General features: G+C 53.5%; 1 protein-coding gene across 1 annotated transcript; it reads left to right on the top strand.

Moving 5' to 3' along the window:
- The first annotated feature begins 10,076 nt into the window (after positions 1–10,076).
- LOC144950133 (E3 ubiquitin-protein ligase rnf213-alpha-like) lies at positions 10,077–20,881 on the top strand. The gene is made up of 8 exons (XM_078880194.1): positions 10,077–10,243; positions 11,241–11,443; positions 11,959–12,251; positions 14,942–15,213; positions 18,023–18,250; positions 18,479–18,683; positions 20,068–20,126; positions 20,656–20,881. The coding sequence occupies exons 1-8, from the start codon at positions 10,077–10,079 to the stop codon at positions 20,879–20,881; spliced, it is 1,653 nt and encodes a 550-aa protein (XP_078736320.1).
- Positions 20,882–21,624: the final 743 nt, after the last annotated feature.

The raw sequence follows: 21,624 nt of genomic DNA, 5'->3' as shown, positions 1-21,624 counted from the left end.
ACTTTGTCTTTGTGTGAAGTGACCATGTCGGAAAGTGGACTCGAGGAGCGAGGAGGCGAGATGCGCGTCCCTGACGAGGACGACGTAGGGGGTGAGTGACCTCTGCTGAATAACCCTGAGTGAGTGACCCCGAGTGATAGAACTGGGTGAATGACCCCGAGTGAGTGCCCCCGATGCACACTAATAATGTAAATGTATAAAGTGCCCTTGAACTAAATATTTCTCAGGGCGCTGTGCATTAAAAGGCAGAAATAGTTAAGCATCAAGCAAGGAGAGAAGAAGAAGCGAGAAAGACGTTTGAAAATAACTAACGAGAGAGAGAGACATTTTAAACAGAGACGTTTCTAGTCGAGATTTTAAGATGTGTGTTTGGGAAGTCCCCTGACCTCGAAGGGGCACAGAGTTCCAGAGTTTAGTGACCGCAATTTCCAAGGCGCCGTCACCCCCCCCCCCCCCCCACCGTGGTGATGGTGAGCAATGCACAGTGTGGCGATCTTAATGATCTCGATGGAATATTCGTGGATGAAGGAGGTCATGTACGTAGGGATATCAGCAGGAGAATCTTAAAATCACTACGGGGGGGGGGGGGGGGTACGGACAGCGATTCCAGTGAAGGGACAGGAGCCGCAGGTAAGTGGTGTGATGTTTAAAGGGATGTGTCACCAGCTAGCACCCTGGCATCCGCATTGTGAACTCTGTGCAGCCTGTTGAGGAGTTTGCTCGGGGTGCCAAAAATAATCGCAGGGCATTACGGCAGTCAATGTGGGAGAACACAAGTGGCGTGGATCAGTCTTTCTGTTCATAATAGACGGGTTTTTTTGGGGTTAAAAATATAAATGTGTAAACCCGTCACCACCCGACACAGCCAATCAGTAAGGTTTGTCACGTAAACCAGAACATGCCAATTGGTTACTAGTGGGCTTACGCTCCAACACAGAACCGATGTGGCTGTACTAGTGTATTTGGCACCGTGACGACAGAGACGGTTGAGAAGAGGCAACACGTATTATTACAGCTTCACACTCAAAGAGGTAATGGCCTCTTCACCCGCTACTCTCAAGGGAGGTATTCCCAATCTGACTCGCCTACTCTCAAGGGACTACCTGACCTGGCCCAGCCAAGACACAGGTCTCGACCACCAGCCACACGAATCCGGCACTTGCAGGGACATCGGCTCCGAGGCTCTGGGTCGCACGACTGACTTGCTCTGCCCGGGCCCTTAGAAGGACAGCGGGTCAGAGGAGTCCCAGGGTCTATCTAGCTGGACTTCGGTCTTCAGCTGGTTCTTCGTCGTCGGCTTGTCCCAACTGAACTCTCTCTCTCAGGGTCTCGCCTTTTATACATACCCCACCGAGGGGCGGGGTTCTGTGGGATCACACACACCCCCCAGCCCCCTCCCTCCGAGAGGGGCTCGGCTAGGGATATCACACCCGCCCGCACAGGTAAGTAATGGGAGTTTACCGGAGCTGGTGTGCGCGCGTTTCAATATCACCACCACATCACCCCCCCCCCCTCTCTACAGCCCGCAGCCGTCCCGGCTGCAACAACAACTATAATAAAATATCTTAACATGAACCGGATTTCCGTGTGCCTCATTAACAAGAAGAAGAACAACAACAACAGTAACACACGCAATAATTTACCCCAGCCCACCTGTACAAATAAACACTATGGACAATTATACACACCATCCCCCCCACCCGGCCAGGCAATGCAATCCGCCTGAAATCGATGCAAAATCCGTGGCGACGCGCGTGTGGGTGTGATGGATCCAGCCAAAACATCAAGAAGAACGGTGCAATCTAGCACGAGTCCGAGTGGCTGGTCCGTCGTAAGGGGCAGGGCAGGTTCGCCCGGTGGCTGAGACGGGTAGCCCCTGAGGGAACGAAGTGGGCTGCCCGGTTGCACACTCGCCATCGGGATTGGGTGGTGGATGCGCTCGTGAAGCTGTCAATTCTGGGGCATCTGAAAGCGGAACAGTTAGTGGCAGGTGAAGATCAGGCAGCGGTACCACATTTTCAGAGGCGACGGACACATCACATGCTCGGCCCTTCTGAAGTGTAGGGGAGCTATGTGGCACGACGAACGGTTTCAGACGTGAGGGGTGAACATACCAACAACGTTTTCCCCACCTGATCCGGACACATTGCGGACGTGCGACCTATGCAATTTCAACAGGCCCCAGCGGTTTGGGCGATGTCGCCAATAGCACATGGGGACAATGTAGCACGGCCTTGTTGCCCGGCTTCCACCCATGCGTGTGTGTCCGGTGCGCGCGCAGGCGTTCATTCGCCTTCTGGCGAGAGTTCGAGTTTTGGGCGGCAGCCTCCCGTGCCTCAGCCAATTTCAAAACGTTGAATTTAACGTGATCAGCCAATTTAGACTTTGCGTGGGGTGTGGAAACCCGCAGCTGGGCTTCCACGGGAGGGTCAACATCCTGCCCGTACATAAGGAAGAAGGGGGAGAACCCAGTTGCTGCGTGGGGGGCCATCCTAGAGGCGGCGATAACTCATGGGATATGAAGATCCCAATCTACTTGTGAGTCGCACACCTGGTGGCATAACATGGACATTAGCATCCTGTGGAGCCACTCCACCATCCCGTACGTCTGAGGGTGGTACGGAGAGATATGTACCTTTTTAGTACCCAGGAGGTCACACACCTCACGCAGCAGGGAGCTAGATCAATTCTTTCCCTGGTCAGTCAGCAGCCGCTCCGGAGCACCTTTGTCCAGGACATAGCCCTGGACGAAGGCCTCGGTAACAGCTGCTTCCGACTGGTTGGCGAGCGGCCAAGCCATGGCCCATCGAGTGAAATATTCGATGCCAACCAGTAGGTACTTATTACTCCTAGGTGTCGCGGGGAACGGCCCCATAATGTCAAGCCCAACGAGCTAGTTGATGTGGGTGACCCGAATCGATTGTAGAGGCGGACTGGACGCCTTGGGTGGTGGTTTCCGCTGGGCGCACTGATTTCAACCCATAAGGATGTTCGACACATCCCTTGCCATGCCCGGCCAAAAGAAATCAAGCTGGAGCATGGCAAGGGTCTTGTGAGACCCCAGATGCAGGAGTCACTCGTGCACGGCCAGAATCGCCCTACGCCGCAGAGCGGATGGCACAACGATTAGCGAAGGGACCTACCGTCCCATTGCATGAGAAGACCACTCCGCACTACCCGAGAGTCAACCCCGACCACGCCCTTTGCGGATCCACACGCCCGATGTCGCAATGTAAGTAGGGATATGTCCTCCATTTGGAAGCGGCCCCAATCGGTAAGGGTCAAATTGAGCAATGAATCCCTGCCTTCCGGCGAGAGAGGGATCTCAGGGACCGGCACATCCGCAGCAGCAGCCAGAATTGTGGATGGGGCATCACTCTGCGGTTTGCAACGTCCCGACCCAAGAAAACAGGCACACTCAGTGCCGGGTGTCAATCATGACAAAGCGTCCGCGTTGGTGTGACGAATACCCTTACGGTAGGTGGTCGTGAAATTGTAGTCTTGGAGAACTTCCAGCGACCGAGACAATTGTCCCAATGGTTGTTCAACACGACGGGCATATTGCAGTGCCGCATGGTCAGTACGGACAGTGAAGTGCCGTCCGTAGAGATACGGCCGAAATTGTTGTACAAAACAAACGATAGCTAATAGCTCACGACAGGTGACAGAGTAGCGCTGTTCTGCTGATAACAGCATCCTACTGCCGTAGGCGACGACGCATTTGACTCCCCCAATGAGCTGCGAGAGTACTCTGCCAATGCCGGTGTTGCTGGCATCTGTGTCGAGCAGAAAAGGCTCAGTGAAATCAGGGTAACTTAGAGGCGGAGCATTCACCAGGGCATCGCGAAGGGAGCAGAAAGCGGCCTCCTCTTCCTGACCACAACAAAATTTCACACCCTTTGCCGTCAAAGCGTGTAAGGGTTTTGCAATGGTGGCAAAGTTGGCGACGAATCGTCGATAGTACGAGGCAAGCCCAATGAAACAACAGACTTTACTGACTGAAGTGGGTGTAGTCCACGAACTGACGCACTGCATATTAGCAGGATTCGTGGGGATACCTGACCAACTCACTGTGTGTCCCAAGTACCACACGGACTCCCAGAGGAGGTGTCACTTTTGTGGCTTAAACTTCAAATTAGCGGACCTCATCTTCACGAATATAGCCCTCACACGTTCGAGGTGTTCCTCGAACGTCCTGCTGAAGACAATTACATCGTCCAGATAAATCAAACAGGCGTCCCATTGGAGCCCGGCTAAAACCAATGCCATTAATCACTGGAACGTTGCGGGAGCTGAATGAAGTCCCATGGGTAACCGGTTGAACTGGAATAGGCCCTGTGGCGTCCGAAAAGCGATCTTCGATTTCGACTCATCATCAAGAGGGAGTTGCCAGAATCCCGATAGCAGGTCCAAAGTGGAAAAATACCGTGCTCCTCCTAAATCATCCAGTGATTCATCCATCCTAGGAAGTGGGTAGGCGTCGGCCATAGAGATCTTGTTAAGGCGGCGAAAGTCTGCACAAAATCTCAGGGATCCATCGTGCTTCTTGACGAGTACGATGGGAGCCCCCCATGAACTGGTGGAAGGGGAGATAATGTCTGCAGATAACATGTCATTAACGGCCAACTTGACATGATCCTTTTTGGCGGGACTCAACCGAAACGGATTTTGGCGAATAGGGGCGTCGTCACCCGTGTCAATGTGGTGATGCAGTAAATTAGTACATCCAATGTTTGCTGAAGACGTCCAAAAAAATCAAGTAAAAGAGCACTCAACGCGGAATGTTGTGGCTCGGACAGGTCACTGGATCCGGAACGAAGCGAGTCGAGCCACCATTCATCATGGCCCGAATGCGGAGCAGGACCAGTACCCACATGCCCTACCACTGGTTACTCCAAGGGTGCCGGCGCCGCATGAGTGAGCACGGTCCCTTGGGGAACCACAACCGTCCACAATCCAGCATTGAGAACCATGATGAAGGGGTCCTTGTCACCCCGCACTAGCGTTTTCGCAACCGCCAGGTCCAACCCTTTTACCACGGCATTGGATCGACCCAATAGGCCACGGTGATCTGTCATACCCACGTCGAGAGGTTTTCGCAACCGGAGAGGCACCAACATTTGCGACCCCGGCGGTATGCGTACCGTCTCCGTAACCACTGCTTGCACCATTGAGCAGGCCGTACGTAAGCTGGTAGGGGAGATCAAAAACGCCATGCGTCGGCCTGAAGGAAGCTCGATGCATCCTTGGTCGATGACGATTTGAATTGGCATCTTAGCCAAAAAGTCTGTTCCCAACAAACATGGGACTGCGAGAGAAGATGAGACCAAGATTGGACCGGATAATTTAATGTCACCAATGCAAATTTTCGCCCGGATTTGACCAATGATCCCCAACAATCCTCCGTTTGCCGCATAGCATGGGACGTCAACCGGTTGCAATGGCCGACATTGGATGGGAAAAATATTATAAATAAGGTCGGAGATGATCGTTGCCGACACCTCTGTATCAACCAGTACGCGAACCTCGACACCCTTGATGGATCCCATAACCACAGACGAACCGGCCGATGCAGCAAACACCCTATGGGCCAGCTCGGACCACTGACCCGGTCCGAGCACCCGTACGAACCCGACACCCCCCAACGATCCGACGCCCGAATCACAACAACCGTTCAGTGCAGCGCGTTGAGTCTTGTGCGGTGTGTGTGGGGGCCGAGCATGTGTGGTGCCGCGACTTGCCGAAGAATGCTGTGTCGACTTTGGAGCTTGGGTCATCGTCCTTCCGAGGTCCCAATGCGCGCTGTTGTGGGGCCCGGCACCCTGAAGCAACATGGCCCCAGAGGCCACAGTTGTAGCAGGTAACGAGGGCTGCAGCAGTCCTCGGTTGCTTCTGCTTGCGCGCCGGGTGCTGAGGCGGTTGGCCACCTGACCTCCACTCCCCGGGTCGACCCGTGGTGAAGACCTCCTTCGATGGTTGGGCGTCTGATGTTCCGCTAGACGCCGAAGTCGAAGCGCTGGCGATGAGGGGTGGCTTCCGTTTCAGGACCACATACGCGTGAATGTTCCTTGAGACGCGCAAGGAGCATATGTCAGCGTCGTCTGCAGCAAGGACTACGATGCCCAGCTCTTGTGCCAGCGCTAAAAGCTTCTCCGTCACCATGGCATCGATGCCTTCACAGTCCATGCGTGGAAAAGCTGCTTTAGCGAAGGCTAGAAGAGCTGTGCGGAACGCGAGAGGAGACTCCTTCTCACCCATTCGCCGGTCGTGTAAGTGATAGCGACTTTTGGACGGCGGTCCGTAGACAGTAGCCAGCAGACGAAGCGCCATCTTTAGTGTGGAACGGCTCGACCTCGGAGTCGTGATGAGGTTGGTGAGGGCGTAATCATCCAAAGTTGCTGGAAGGGCGCGCAACGCCTCGTCGTCAGTCCAACCCAACATCTCCTGGTGAGCGAGGAACCGTCGCTCAAACGCTCCCCAGTTGCCGCCTTCCGCTGAGAATGCTGTTAAAACGGGCAGTCACTGCTGGAACGACAGCTCTGTCCCCGGCTGCCGCTGTTCATTTTTAACGCCGTCGTACAGTGTGGTGGGGGGAATGGCAGCTCCATCCATTGGTCGCACCACATCTGATGCAGTGTCTGTTGGTTGCTCCTGACAGCGCCCGTTGGTTTGAGATGAAGCGGTGGCCGTTGATTGGTCCACGCTCCCCACGTGGTGTGCCTGGCTTCCGCTGCCGCCAGAACTCCTCTCAGCCATGGCGGCAAATTCAAATTGTGGTGCGGTCCCAGTGGCGGGAACGAGCGTTGGCCGTCGGCTCTCTCCGTACTCTTCCGCAACCCCCACTCCTCCCCGAGATATCTCCTCCAGTATGGAGGCAGCGGCGAGGAGTAACTCGGCGAGGCGGGAGTGAGCATCCCGGAGCCCACCCCCCGATGGTGGCGGCGCGTCTGGCGGCTGTGGCGGTTGTTGAACTGTCGGCAGCGTCCCGGCCTCTCTCCTCGAGTTCGGCGGTCTTGCCCCAGCAGAGTCGTCATTTTCCCCAGGTTCCTGCACACGAATCGTCCGTCTTGTGTCCATCGCGTGCAGTTAGGACCATTTCTGACCCCAGTTGTAGTGGGCACCGTGACGACAGAGACGGTTGAGAAGAGGCAACACGTATTATTACAGCTTCACACTCAAAGAGGTAATGGCCTCTTCACCCGCTACTCTCAATGGAGGTATTCCCAATCTGACTCGCCTACTCTCAAGGGACTACCTGACCTGGCCCAGCCAAGGCACAGGTCTTTACCACCAGCCACACGAATCCGGCCCTTACAAGGACATTGGCTCCGAGGCTCTGGGCCGCACCACTGGCTTGCTCTGCCCGGCCCTTAGAAGGACAGCGGGTCAGATGAGTCCCAGGGTCTAGCTAGCTGGACTTCGGTCTTCAACTGGTTCTTCATCTTCGGCTTGTGCCAACTGAACTCTCTCTCTCAGGGTCTCGCCTTTTATACAATTTCCCACCGAGGGGCGGGGTTCTGTGGGATCACACACACCCCCCAGGCCCCTCCCCCCGAGAGGGGCCCCGGCTAGGGATATCACAACCGCCCCACACAGGTAAGTAATGGGAGTTAACCGGAGCTGGTGTGCGCGCGTTTCAATACCACCACACTAGTAACGAAATGGCACTTTTGATTTACGTGACAAACCTTGCTGATTGTTTGTGTCGGGTGGTGGCGGATTTAGCGACACATATTTATGCGACCTAACCCCAAAAAACCCCTCTATCAAGGATGATATTGGTCGTGAAATCCTACTGACGTGTTAAGCAGTTTTCGGTGTCTGCAGTGTCAAGGATGTGACAGAGCCGGGATATGTTTCTCAGGTGGAAAAACGAGCTTCTCACGATTCTGCTGACATGGGACCAAAAGGATGAAGATTTGTCTAGACGCTCTCTGATATCCTATGGGCATCTGTCAGTCTATAGGTCTCTGTGTGAGTCTGTGGGTATCTGAGTCTATGGGACTCTGTGAATCGATGAGTCTCTATGTGAGTCTATGGTCTCCATGTGAGTCTATGATTCTCCATGTGAGTCTATGGTGCTCCATGTGAACTTATGGGTCTCTATGTGAGTGTATACGCCTCTATGTGAGTCTATGTGAGTCTGTGGGTCTGTGTTTGTCTATGGGTCTCTGTGTGAGTCTATGGGTCTCCATGTGAGTCTATGGGCTTGTGTGAATCTGTGGGTCTCTCTATTAGTCTATGCATCTCTATGTGAGTCTATGGGTATGCATGTGAGTCTACGGGTCTCTGTGTGAGTCTATAGATCTCTGTGTGACTCAGTGGGATCTCGATGTGATTCTATGGACACTCTTTGTGAGTCACTGGTGACCAGGCTGAAAGCATCACCTCGCTGCGCTAGAGACCGTCGTGTGATCTCTGGTGCCCCCAAGCTGATCCGTTGGTTTTCTTCTTTCTCAAGGGACCGTGAAACGGCGCCGGATAGATTTCGAAAAGCCGTTGGCTGACGGTGAGAGGGAAGTAACCCAAGTTAGGGGTTGCCCCTCCACCATCAGGGCGACCTCACGCAAGCAAGGCAGCACCTCCCGGAGAGATGGCGTGGCTTCGGCTGGAGAGGTCAGGCCCAGGAACGATGCTCAGCCCAAGGATGATGCCGGTCCAAAGGGAGACAATGAGATCAAGGAAGGACACGTCAGGAAAGATGTGGACAAGATCGATGATGAGATCGAGATGGATGCTCAGGCTTCGGGGGGAGATGCCAGGATCTCAGCTGAAGATCGCATTTCATTGAAACGGAGTGGTCATGGTGATTGTGAGACTTCAGGTCAAGCTGAGGTGCAGACATCTGGTGAAGACGACATTGACACATCACGTCAAGAGAGGGACACGCAGAGTTACCGCACATTGGTTCTAGGAAATGATTGTGAGACATCTCACGGTGGACACAAGACCGATGGTCAGATGTTACCTCAAGAAGGTGGATTCACGACCGATGGTCAGATCTCATCTCAAGAAGGTGGACTCAATGTTCAGATGTCATCACAGAAAGGTATATCCCCAGCTGACGCTGCCACGCCACATTCAAAGGGTGGACCTCCGGCTCACAGCGCAGATGAGGCTCCTCACAGTCCAAAGAGCAGCAACCCACAGGGGCCCGGCGCTGACCCCGCACGTGAAGGTGAAGGAGACAGCACATCTAGCGGTTCGTTCGCCAACCCAAGGTATGCAATCAAACGGGCACTTGAGATAAAGTGGGTGTGGTGTCGACATAAGGCACTACCACGAGAGTACAAGGCTATGCCTATGAATCGTATATTTAAGTGCTGCACTTCAATGTCCTTCATGGCATCTGGTAACCCAAGGCAGCACTGTTCACCTCGCGTTTTATTTTTTGCTCACCACCACCACCACCACACAAAGCTCCCCTGTATAGCCTTTAACAGACTGTCGGGGCAAGACCATTATAGGGAGCAGCGCCTATGAAGGCCGGAATTGCACGCGAGGGAGTGGGTGGCCAGCGCCACGCTCTGCCGCCTTTGTCTCCCCCCGCAGTGCTGATGTTTTTCACGCCAATAAAAGGTGCTCGACCTAGGAGAGGCCCACAACCGTTTCAAATATCCGCCACTTTTGATTGGTCGTGAATTGAAGTTGGGTCGCTGGGTTTGTAGTGCAGTGTGCTAACAGCTGAGCCACCGCTCCCCCCCTCACACACAAAGATCCCCCGCATAGTCTGTTGGGCCAAGTGCTGTTAGCAAGCACCTATGAAGGCTCGCACAGAACACGAGGAGGTGGGTGGCCAACACCATACCCGACCGCCTTTGTCTCCCCAGTCGTGATGTTTACACACCGCACCAGGGGAGAGGTAGGAGAGTGCGTGGAGGGGAGTAGAGTGAGGTGAGAAGTCGGAGTGTGGATGGAGGCTTCAAGAAGCGAGTTACTGACTGCGGTTGAGTGACGGAGCGAGCGAGCGGACGACCGACTCGACGGGCGATCCTCCTGAGTGAACCGACATGCGGACCCCCCCCACCCCACCTAACCCCCCCCCCCATCCCCTCTCCTCACCACCACCACGCAGCATGCCGGGAGGCGAGCGGGCCGAGACGATGCGCCTCTACTTCCACGCCGTGCTCTCCAGGGACTTCGGCCCCTTCGACGACGGCAGGGACCGCGTGGTGCTGAGGTCGGCCGACTTGTGCCGTGACCCCACGTGGGATGAGGACGTCATGCAGCTGCACGTGACCGGGTGAGGGCGGCGGCGGCGAGGCCGGGAGCACCGAGGGCAGTTGCCAAGCCTGGGCAATCGGCGTGCGTCCACCTTGGTTAGGTTATTTTGGTTAAGTCATCTTTGGTTAGGTCCACCTTGGTTAAGTCACCTTGGTTAGGTTCCACTTTGGTTAGGTTCCACCTTGGTTAGGTCATCTTGGTTAGGACACCTTGGTTAGGTCATCTTTGTTAGGTCATCTTTGTTAGATCCATCTTGGTTTGGTCACCTCGGTTAGGTCTTCTTGGTTAGGTCATCTTGGTTAGGTCAACGCAACGGCTCTGGGGGAGAGGTAGGAGTGTGCATGGAGGGGAGTGAGATAAGAGGGGAGCGGTACTGTAGTGGTTAGCGCGCTGCGCTTTGAACCGGCGACCCCGCTTCGATTCCCACTCACGGCTAACACCAGTGACTGCCATTATCTGAACCGGTTCTGGGCCTCTCCTAGGTCGACTCAGCCTCAAATGAGTACCTGGTGCAGTGTGTTAAAATCATCGCCACTGGGGACACAAAGGCGGCCGGGCGTGGTGCTGGCCACCCACCCCCTCATGTGCCGTGCCGCCGTTCATAAGTGTTCGCTAACAGCACTTGCTCCTACAGACTGTTACAGGCTATACGGCGGAGCTTTGTCTTCGTCTTTTTGATGAGAGTGGAGAGTTAGGAGATTGTTTGGAGGGGATTAGAGTGAGATGAGAGTGGATAGGTAGGAGAGTGTACGGAGTGGAGTGGAGTGAGATGAGAGGGGAGAGGCAGGAGAGTGTACGGAGGGGAGTAGAGTGAGATGAGAGGTAGCAGAGAGTGACAGGTGGGAGTGTGGATGGAGGCGAGCGACGTGAGACCGGCTGAACACTCTTCACCTAACTCGTATTATCTCTCTCTCTCCAACCCTTCACCTCATCTCTCCATCCCGCTATCCCAACGCGCATCACCCCCTCCCTCCTCCTCCCTCTTTCTCCTCCTCCCCCTACTCCCCCTCCTCTAGATCCATCGAAGACTTCGGTCTGCTCGTCGACGGCGTGATGGAGGTGAGGGTGAGCGCCGTGCACAACAGGCGCATCGCCTACAGGTACGCGCTGCTCAGGGGTGACGCGGAAACGCCCGAGTTCATCTGCAAGGCCGACGGCGCGAGAGTCGGTCGCCTGAACCGCAGCATGCAAGTCTGGGACCAGTGTATCCAGCGCAAGGGTGAGTTGTGGGGGGGCGGTGGTGGGGGGTTTCTTTCTCCTTCGTGTCCGTCATGTGTACCAATGTAGCTGGGGGGCGGCTCAGTGGGTGGGAGGGTGAGTGGGTGTGTTGGTGAATGAATGAGTAGGTGGGTGAGTGAGCGGGTGACGGATTGAGTGGGTGAGTGGGTGGGTGAGCGAGTGGATTACTGAATGATTGGCTGAGTGGGTGGGTGGGTTGTTGAGTGGCTGGATGAATGGGTGGGTGAGTGACTGACTGAATGAGTGGGTGAGTGAGTGAGTGACTGAATGAGTGGGAGGGTGAGCGAGTGAGTGACTGAAATAGTGGGTGGGTGGGTGGGCGAGAAAGTTGCTTTAGTGTAACCAGGTGAGAACCCACGAGGCCAGGCCTGAGCCTCATTCTGCCAGGGCGACCTCTTGCCCGCACGTTGCTCATTGACGCTGTGGGGAGGGGGTATCTAAGTCGGCTTCACTCCCCATTCCTCCTCGTCCTCACCCCCGTGAACCCCCTCGCAGAGGACTGGCACCAGTACGACGACCTCATCCGTGCCCCTCCGGCGGGCGGCATCGCCGGGTGGCTGAGGAGCGCGGCGGACAAGGCGAAAGTCGCGAGGGACATGGAGATGGGCAAGCGCATCTCCGGCAGAGTCCACCTCGAGCGCATCCTCGGGTTCGTGCAAGGCTGGACGCGCCCTGGACTCGACGAGTTTCACTCGCTCTCTGAGCAGCTCGCGGTCTGCTACAGCGAGGAGTGGGTCCACGATGGCCACCACAGACCCTGGCATGGCCTGGACTTCGGCCCGCCGCAGGTAATGACCCGCCGGTTCGCCCGCACCCACGCTCGCCGTGCTCCATATCCCCAGCTGGACAGGTTTCTCTGGCACAGTTAATTTCTTTGGCTGCCTCTCCACCCCCTATCGCCGGTATCGTTGTGCTCTATAAGTTTCCCCCCCCCGCCCAGGCCCCAACAATTAGTTCTGTGCTGATGGTTACCAGGAAAACACAACAAATAAAGTTCATGAAAAATCGCCGTTCCCCGTTGACTTGCTGCATTGTCAAAACGTCTGGGAACGATTGGCGGCTTAGTGGTTAAATGACGGCGTCACGAGTGGATCGTCACGTCGTCGAGTTGACATCGCTGTGACGATGGCGTCATCAGCGGATCGTGGTGGTGACTACGCGTCACGAGCGTATCGTGACGTCGCCGCCGTGACCACGGCATCACGAGCGTATCGTGACGTCGCCTCGGTGACTACGACGTCACGAGCGGATCGTGACGTTACGGCGGTGACGTCGTTGCGGTGACTATGGCGTGACTTTGTTGTATATGTCGGATTATGTAATTTTGATTAAAATAATACAAATCTATCAAATTAAAAAAATACGTAATTCGCGGAAATTATGCTAATGTATGGAATTATATGCAAAAATTATGATAATCACGGATATAATCGTATTAATGTATACAAATGCTTGCGATTATGTTAATGTGCAGTTATGATAATTAGGCTTAGCTTCGTTATCCAGAGTTATATCAATCAGGATAAAACGATTATCTTTGATTAAACATTTATTGATTATCTTAGTGTGTTTATGTTATGATAGGTCTCCAAATCCATATCTCCACGCAGGATACAGTTCTTATAAATAAGAGTTTTGCATGGACTTGGAAAGAAACACTCAACCACTTTGTTTTAAGCAATTTTAATTCTAAACAAACATATGACACTCTAATATGCAAAGGCAAAAGTATACGTCAATAGATTCATCGGCAAGATTATGCAATTAACGAAAATAAATTACTAAAATACTTCTTATTCATGTAACTCGACGGCAGCAACTGCTTTGCACGATCAGTTGATATTGAACGCACCACCTTGAACTTGCAACCCTTTTCGAAACACAAAGATAACTTTTTTGAAATAGTCTTCTTCGTGTGCGTGTTGTGTGTGAGTTGTATTGTTCCCTTGATAATTATTGTTTTAAGCAGAGGCAGGGCACTGTGTCGGAGCTTGTGGGGTGGGGAGAGGTATACAACCAGCGGCCAGAAAGGTTCCCTCTCGCTTGGGCGTGGCTGCAGCGAGCCCGTCTCCCGGCTTTCTCTCTCCGCAGCTGGATTGAGCGGCGTTGGCACAATGTCCTCGAAGAGGCTCGGTGGTGCTCGGTGGCGCTCGGTGGCGCTCGTTGGCGCTGACACTCTTGCGTTTCTACCCTTCCTCACGGCTGATTGCTCGTCAGCGCAACTCTGTCGGCTCATACCGAACTCAGCCCCTTACGACCCCTCCTTGTCCCATCTCCCCTCGAGGCACGGCACCCATGGTTGATGTTGATGCCTCGGCAAGCCTCCGTCCCAACTCCCTTGCGAGCCTCCCTCGCAACGCCGCGTCGCAAGCCAAGTTACAAGACTGAGCGCGACTCGAACCAGACTGCACTGCGTGATGTGCATTTGTGCTTAAAACCCAAAAACGTGAACCCCTCCCCTCTGCGCATCTCTTGCGAGAGAAACAACAACAGAAAAACAGACGTCCCCGGAATGCCAGGCACAGACCCCCCCCCCCCTCGCGACCCTTTGACCCCTCCTCCCCCTGAGTGGGTCATCCCGAGGCCAGACCCCTCCACGGATTTTATGGCTGGCCTGTTTTGGTGCCGAACCGTGGGAAGACAAAGGTGGCTTGGGAGGCTTTGGTTCTATGGGATACATATTATTTTAGTTGTGCGTGGTTGACCTATTTTGACTTTCTATTTTTCTGGATGACCGTTGTTCTAATACCTAATAATTATTATTCGGTTTGTGATTTACCACGGTTATTACCACGTGTATTCCTATGTATTCCTATTGAGTTCATTGACGTTTGTTGTCTATCTGTATACAGGGATTGCACTGTTTTACTCGAGTAATATTTTAATGTTCTGAGGTTAAGTGTAACTAAGTTTCTACTTAAGCTTTCTTGACTGCTGGAATTCGTATTCTTTAGTTTTTGGTAAGGTCATGTAGATAGAAAGATACAATACAAAATAATATATATGCGGTGAGTACGAGTAAAATAAGGGAATTACTAATAAAAAGCCCCTATTGTAGGCTGCAGTCATATATCGTTGGTTGGTTCTTTTTGTTGAGTTTCTACTTTTACCGTTAAGGAAAATCGTAAAAAAAACGCGAGTTGTACAGTTGTTTTTTCCTGCTCTGCACGTTATCCGTGCATCTCCAGACATCTTGGGAATGTTAGGCCATCGACCTTTCGTCCATCTGGATATCTCTAGATAGTTTCTGACCTCTCTTTGCTCCGAAGTCTTGTCGTTTAATGGCATTCCACGTTTTTTCAAATGCCTGGTGTGGCATGTGAGGAGTAGCGGGTTGTTTTCATTATTTAATTTAAAAAATATATATATATATTGGCCTAATTATTCTTAATATACATTTTTGGAAAAAGGGGCATAAATACAACAACGTGACAGCCCACTTCCCGCCCCCCGTCCCCCCCAATCACGTGCGTGGCAGGTCGACAAACTGGTGAGCGAGCTGGTGGTGAGGATCCTGCGGCCGCACTCCGAGTTTCGCTCCGATCCGTCATGCCGCCCCTCCGTCGCGTCCAGGGAGCAGTCGGCCCTCCTGGCCGCGAGCCTCCTGCATCTGCGCGACGTTCCGGTGCCCGCCGAGTGGCTGTCGATCGCGTGCCGCCTGCTGGCGCCGCTGCCGCCACGCGCCAGCTGTATTGAGCAGAGCAGGGCGAGCGTCCAGGCGACGTGCGCCAAGCTGCGCGTCCACCCTAGGTGAGTGGTGGTGGGTGGTGGTGGTTGGTCGTGATTGGTATCGGTTGGTGGTGGTTGGTAGCGCTTGGTGGTTGGTGGTTGGTGGTGGTTGTTATTGGTGGTTGGTGGTGTTTGGTATCGGTTGGTAGTGGTTGGTAGTGCTTGGTGGTTGGTGGTGGTTGTTAGTGGTGGTTGGTGGTGTTTGGTTGGTGGTTGGTGGTGGTTAGTGGTGGTTGTTCGTAGTGGTTGGTAGTTGGTGGTGGTTGGTGGTGGTGGTTAGAGGTGCTCCTGCTGCTGCTGGCACCGAGTAGTGGGGAGTGGTAGTGTAGTGGTTAGCGTGCTGCAATATTAAGCTTAGCAATTTTTTTTCAGGTATGGCCCACTATTTAGCAGCAGCCAAATGTGGAGAGGAAAACCGGAGGACCCGGAGAAAAATCCACAAGATCACGTCACAGTGACTCCATTTACGCCACTACATTTGAATGTAGGGGGAGCGGTGCTGTCGCAGTTAACGCGTTGCGCTACAAACCCGACTACCCGAGTTCGATTCCCACTCCTGTATACCAGGCGAGGTAGTTAACATCTCCTAGCCACCGTGATGATGATGAGAGAGAGAGACACGCAGACTCCAAACCATACAGCAGGCGTCAGGGTCGGGATCGAATCCACGACCTCCTGTATACCAAGCGAGGTAGTTAACATCTCCTAGCCACCGTGTTGATGAGAGAGAGAGAGAGAAAGATGCAAACTCCAAATATACAGCAGGCGTCTGGGTCGGGAGCGATCCCACGACCTCCTGTATACCAGGCGAGGCAGTTAACATCTCTTAGCCACCGTGATGATGATGAGAGAGAGAGACACGCAAACTCCAAACATACAGCATGTGTCAGGGTCGGGATCGAACCCACGACCTCCATACTCTTTGGTTCTTTTGGTAAAGTCACGTAGGTAGAAATAAAATAAAACGAATCACGACGTTTCAATCGCAACACACGCAATCTTCATCAGGTGGAACAACCACAGCAAGAAAAAATGCTGAAGTAGGCGAGAGAGCTGCCGTGGCAAGAGGTTATATAGGTAAGAAAAGGGGGAGGAGCAAGGGGGGAGAGAGGGGGGGGGGGAGCAGGGGAAGGGGGGGGCTGCGTGAGCGCTAGGGGGGGAAGAAGTGACCCTGGGGGGCATGTAGGCGGGGCTAGAAGTGGGAAGCTGAGTGTGGGACACGGGGGGAAGTTACTCGGAAAAATAGACTAGTACCCGGCGGATATGATGGAAACAACCACAAACAGTTAAGGCTTTACCTGGTTAATAACATCCTTCCAATGTATTCTTGGTTCTTTCGGTAAAGTCACGTAGAAGGGAAATAATAAAATTTTATTAATATATGTTTTATATTTTTTTTATTGTATTCATTCCCTTCTACGTGACTTTACCGAAAGAACCAAGAATATGAATCCCTGCAGTCACGAAAGCTTTAAATAAAAAAATAAAATCCTTCCAATGATTGCTTACTTTGTATCCATCTTCTCGTTTGAAGTTATGTCTATATATCTGATGGCTTCATGAACAAACCGTTGATAGTTGCCCGAAGGTTTGCAGAGTACCTTGGTCTCGGAAAAAAACAATATCATGCGAGCCCACAGCGTTATAACAATGGTCAGCCACGGCATAGGTATTGGTTCTGCCGTGTTTCAGATCTGCCTTGTTTTCGTGAACACGGTCCGAGACATGTTGTTTCGTTTCCTTAATGTAACTGCTACCGCAGGTACAACTCAGTTTGTAGACTCCAGGATATTGCATGTCTTTCACAGGTGGGATTAGATCACGGATTTTGTGTACTGTATTGAATCGGAACTAGATCTCCCTAATACCAGGCGAGGGAGTTAACATTTCCCGCTCACGGCCACCAACACTGGTGACGATTATATGAACCGGTTCTAGGCCTCCCCGAGGTCGACTCAGCCTCAAATGAGTACCTGGTGCAATGTATAAACATCGCCACTGGGGAGACAAAGGCGACCAGGCGTGGTGCTGGCCACCCATGCCTTCACATGCCGTGCCACCCTTCATAGGAGCTGCTACTCGCTAACAGCGCTTGCCCACGAAATTCGATTCAGCCAATACGGATGATCTTTGTCTTCGTACTCCTGGTGGTGGTCTTGGTGGTAGGTGGAAACACTCTCTCCCGTCCATCTATGACCCGCATGCTGACAACGTGAACGAATCTCGCTCATCAGACCCACAACACTGACGCTGGGCCCACAGACCCCCCCCCCCCCCCAAAACTTGGCCTCTGTCGGTCCCCAACTCCGGTGTTTGTCCGCATCGCTCGGCGAGTCCAACTCTCGCCCGCGGGTTCGTTACGAAATTCCACGCCGTGTGCGCGTGCCAGCTCGCGTCCACAGCCTGGCTCGCCCCCCTTGCCCCACACAGTGCGAGATGCGTGTAGGCGGGCATCGAGGACCCATCATGGCGCAAGGAGGCAAAGCAATGGGACCTTAGTCTGCTGGCGATACAAGACGCTGGACCGACACTGAATACAACTACCGTGTGTTAATTATGGAAGGGATGTCAGGGGAAGGATTCCCACCAATAGGAGCGGGAGTGGGACGGTAGGAGCAAGCGAGGAGATAGAAGTGAGAACGGGTGGGAATAGGGGATCTTGGCAGGAACGAGATTGAGACGGCTGGGGACACGTGTGGACTGGAGAAAAGGAATAAAAGACGAACCCCCTGCAACCTTGTGTCGGCTTACCTTTACAATTACATGGACGTCCCACCACTACACAACCCCCCACCCCCCAACATCCAACCGCCCACCCTACCCCACCCAGGCCTGTCGCCGTGCTGGTCGGTCTCTGCGCACGCTGCATCGCGGCCGGAGTCGTCGACTGGCTCCTGACTCTGCCTGTGCTCCACTTGCTGAGGGGGCACGTGGAGCCCTTTGGCCCCGTCGTGAAGGAGGAGGAGGAGGAACAGCAGGAGGACATCTGGGCCGGGCTTGAGGGCATCCCATACGTTGACACGAGGAATCACATCCACCAAGACGAGGAGGGCAAGCGGTAGGTGCTGCGACCACGTTGGGCGAGCGACCACATTGGCGACGGCACGGAGAGAGAGTGAGAGCGAGGGGTGTTTGTATGAATTTCGATGAGCGGCAAGGTCTGCGGTGACGGTGCCGGTTTCTCGAGAGAGCGAGTGGGCGAGAGAGAGAGACTTTTGACTTTTAAACAACTTTTATTGCTGCCAGACGCCACCGACCCCCAACCACCCACACCTCTCATACCCAGGCGACTGGTGGATCTGCTGGTGGAGCACTCGTTCCTGCTCGACATGGATCGGCTGCTGTCTCGGAGCGTGCTGTGCGTGATGCCCTCCTCCGGCGTGGCGGCCATCGTGGACGTTCTGCCGCTGGTGCCCCTGGACGTCGTGCGGACGGCCTGCTACCGCCTGCGCGTCTTCTCATGCAGGAGACCCACCAAGGCTGAGGAACAAGTGAGGAGATGAGCTCACTTCCTCCCTCACTCCCTCCCTCACCGACTAACTCGCTCACTCCCTCACCGACTCACTCACTGTTTCCCTCCCTGACCCGCTCCCTCATTCCCCCACTCGCCCACTCTCGCATTGGCAATATGTATTTCGTCATCATCGGCCATGATCAATCAAATGCCGGATGAAGGCTTCCCCAAGCTACTGCCACCTATTCGTGAGCCTGTGGTCTTGCGGCAATATGCCTCATGGCTGCACATACGCAAACCGATTCCATCACTTCGTCTCCCGGGTCGTACGTCCTCTCCGGACGCGTTCCATTCCCTGGCTGCCATTCCATTCGCGTGGCCGTAGGCCACCGTCCTATCGAGCCGCAGCGTGTCTGTGCATCATACTCCGATCCATGTGCTCTCTTTATGCAATTTTAGTAAGTGTAACTAAACATTTTTTTTAATGAACAATTTTATTAAATCAACACTTTTTTTATTAACAGGTAAGGGGCTTTTTTGGATTTAAAGCTTTCGTGACTGCAGGGATTCATCTTCTTGGTTCTTTCGGTAAAGTCACGTAGAAGGGAAATAATAAAATAATAAAAATAAAACATAATAAAATAATTCTCAAAACGTTTCCCCCTCCATCCCAGCTTAAATAGACGCTCCAAGCCTGGGGTGTCTGTTCTTCACCTGAGGACGGCTGCTTGAGTTGTGGCCGAAACGTCGTGAGAATTATTTTATTGTTTTATTTTTATTATTTTTTATTTCCATTCTACGTGACTTTACCGAAAGAACCAAGAAGAGGTAAGGGGCTCGCTGAGCTGCTACGTAGTTCTTATTTTCACAAGCCACCTGGCCATCACAAATGACAGCTGGACGAATTGGCTCATCGTCATCATCATCTTCGTCGTCGCGTGGACATTTGAAGCAGCAGCCAAATGCTTTGATTCTAAATGCGGAGACAAATTCACGTGACATCCAGCAGGCGTCGTCAAGTTTGGAATCGGAACACACTGACCTCCTGTACATCGGGCGAGGCAGTTCAACATCTCCTCGCCACCGTAGCTCTCCATCTCCCGAGTTGGAGGATCTTGAGTTTGCACTGGGGACAGGCGGCCATTGGGCAGCTCATGGAATTCCTCCTGCATCCATTTGTGTGCGTGCCCGATCCCCATTATAACGTGGAGGACGCTCACCATTATAACGTGGAATACGCGTGCACCATTATAACGGGGATCGCGTGCACCGCTATAATAACGCCTTCTGTGTTCCAACAGCGTGCGAAAACGCGTTGTCAGTGTGAGCGCTGCGGCAGGCGCGAGCGGCGGCTCGTCGTACAGTGACGTCACAACCCAAATAGATAACTCGCCTGTGCACGCGGTTCTCTTTACTCGCAGGCCCTCGTGGAAACGCTACAGAGTGCCACGAGTTCGATTGAGAGCACTCGGAGGAAGAGGTAAGGAAGTGGACATATTAAAACCGCATCTCGCCACCGCCGCCACTTCGTCAATGAGCGGCAAGTGACGTACCGCATGACCGTGTTGAGCGCCCTTCGACTCCTCAATCGGGAGGGGCTTGGTGGTACTGGCCATGTTTGATTCTCAACGTTCGTTCAAACCTCACCCCTGCGCTACCATGTCGCTCCGCTCAACCGCGCAGCGCAAGAAAGTAGTTTGTTGTCATCCGTTCAAAAGAACGCGCTATAACTGAGTGCGTTATGCGTTATAACGGAGCGTGTTACACCGTATAATTGAGCGTGTTACACATTATAACAGAGCGAGTTAAACGTTATAACGGAGTGAATTACGCGTAAAACGGTGTGTGCGCGTTCCACATTGTGCAAAAAAGTGTTCCCAAATGTAAGAACCGCCGCCGTACAGTGGCTCCTTCATCATCCATTTATCCCCGATGGCCACTTCTATACCCGGCGTTGTTGGTGTCCGGGTACCCTCATCCGCGTACCCTCGTCCTCCCACGGCGAATAGGTCGCCAGAGCTGGGAGGCTATGGCATGGCCGTGCTGGAGCAGTCGACGCGTGCCGTAGAGCTCACCTGCGCGGTGGTCCACACCTCCGCGGAGCTCCTGCTCGGCGGCCTGAGGCTGCTTCGGGCCAGCGTGGACGCAGCAGGACTTGAGTCTGCCAGTCGCCCACAGGCACCATCACGGCCATCGCCGTCACCGCCAAGAACACTATTGCAAAACCAGGTATAACAGCGTGAAAAAATAAGAGTTGGTGTTTACGCCTTTTCTGACAATAATAAAACAGTTGTGTTAAGATGTTCAAACACCAAATCTAAACCTTTTGCAAGGAATCGTGTCTGCGTTAACCACAGCCTTCTTTCGGGCCTAGTCTCACCACCAGTGTCAGACCAGAGATTGCCAAAAGGCGAACAGTTCCAAGACAATGCACGTATCAGAACAGCTACAAAATGGGACTTTTTTGGCATTATCAAAGTATAAAAAATAAGAACAAGTTTTAACCTTTGGAAATCAAATAGGTGCTGCTATGGGGCAGGGGGTGAGACAGCCGAGGGCTTGGTCCCGCCATCAGCGTATCATCATCATAATCGTCAAATTGTCGGCCGTGCGCTCCCCCCGGGGTTTTTTTTGTTCTTCCACAGACGCAGGACGGCTCCGGGGGGCCAACGGCGGACCCCCAGGGCTCCATCGGGGAGCAAGTGGTGCGGGCCTGCCGGGAGGCCCTGGAGCGGGTGGCGCTGTGCGTCGCCACCCTACTGCCCGACCGTCTGCTGGTGCCGCAAAGCGCCAACGCGGCGCTGCAGGAGCCGCTTGAGCTGGAGGTGCCTCTGGGGTTCTTTTAGTTTCCCCCTTTTTTCTTTTTTTCCCCACTGGCAAAGACGAGCCGAGCCAGCACGGGACCTCTAACGTCATTGATTGACACGTTACCCCCTACCACTCCCGAGCTGATCCAAGCCAACACATCAATTGATACA

Source organism: Lampetra fluviatilis, chromosome 56, assembly GCF_964198595.1.
Source record: "Lampetra fluviatilis chromosome 56, kcLamFluv1.1, whole genome shotgun sequence".
In the NCBI taxonomy this organism is placed as follows: Eukaryota; Metazoa; Chordata; class Hyperoartia; order Petromyzontiformes; family Petromyzontidae; genus Lampetra; species Lampetra fluviatilis.
The sequence above is the reverse complement of the archived record's forward strand: the minus strand, read 5'-3'. Positions and strand labels throughout refer to the sequence as shown.

What these genes read in the sequence shown, in the direction of transcription:
- LOC144950133 (XM_078880194.1), top strand. Translation starts at nt 10,077, where the DNA reads ATGCCGGGAGGCGAGCGGGCCGAGACGATGCGCCTCTACTTCCACGCC. An exon ending in TGGACTTCGGCCCGCCGCAG is followed by an intron (nt 12,252 to 14,941) that starts GTAATGACCCGC and finishes CGTGCGTGGCAG; the next exon opens with GTCGACAAACTGGTGAGCGA. An exon ending in GAGAGCACTCGGAGGAAGAG is followed by an intron (nt 20,127 to 20,655) that starts GTAAGGAAGTGG and finishes CACGGCGAATAG; the next exon opens with GTCGCCAGAGCTGGGAGGCT.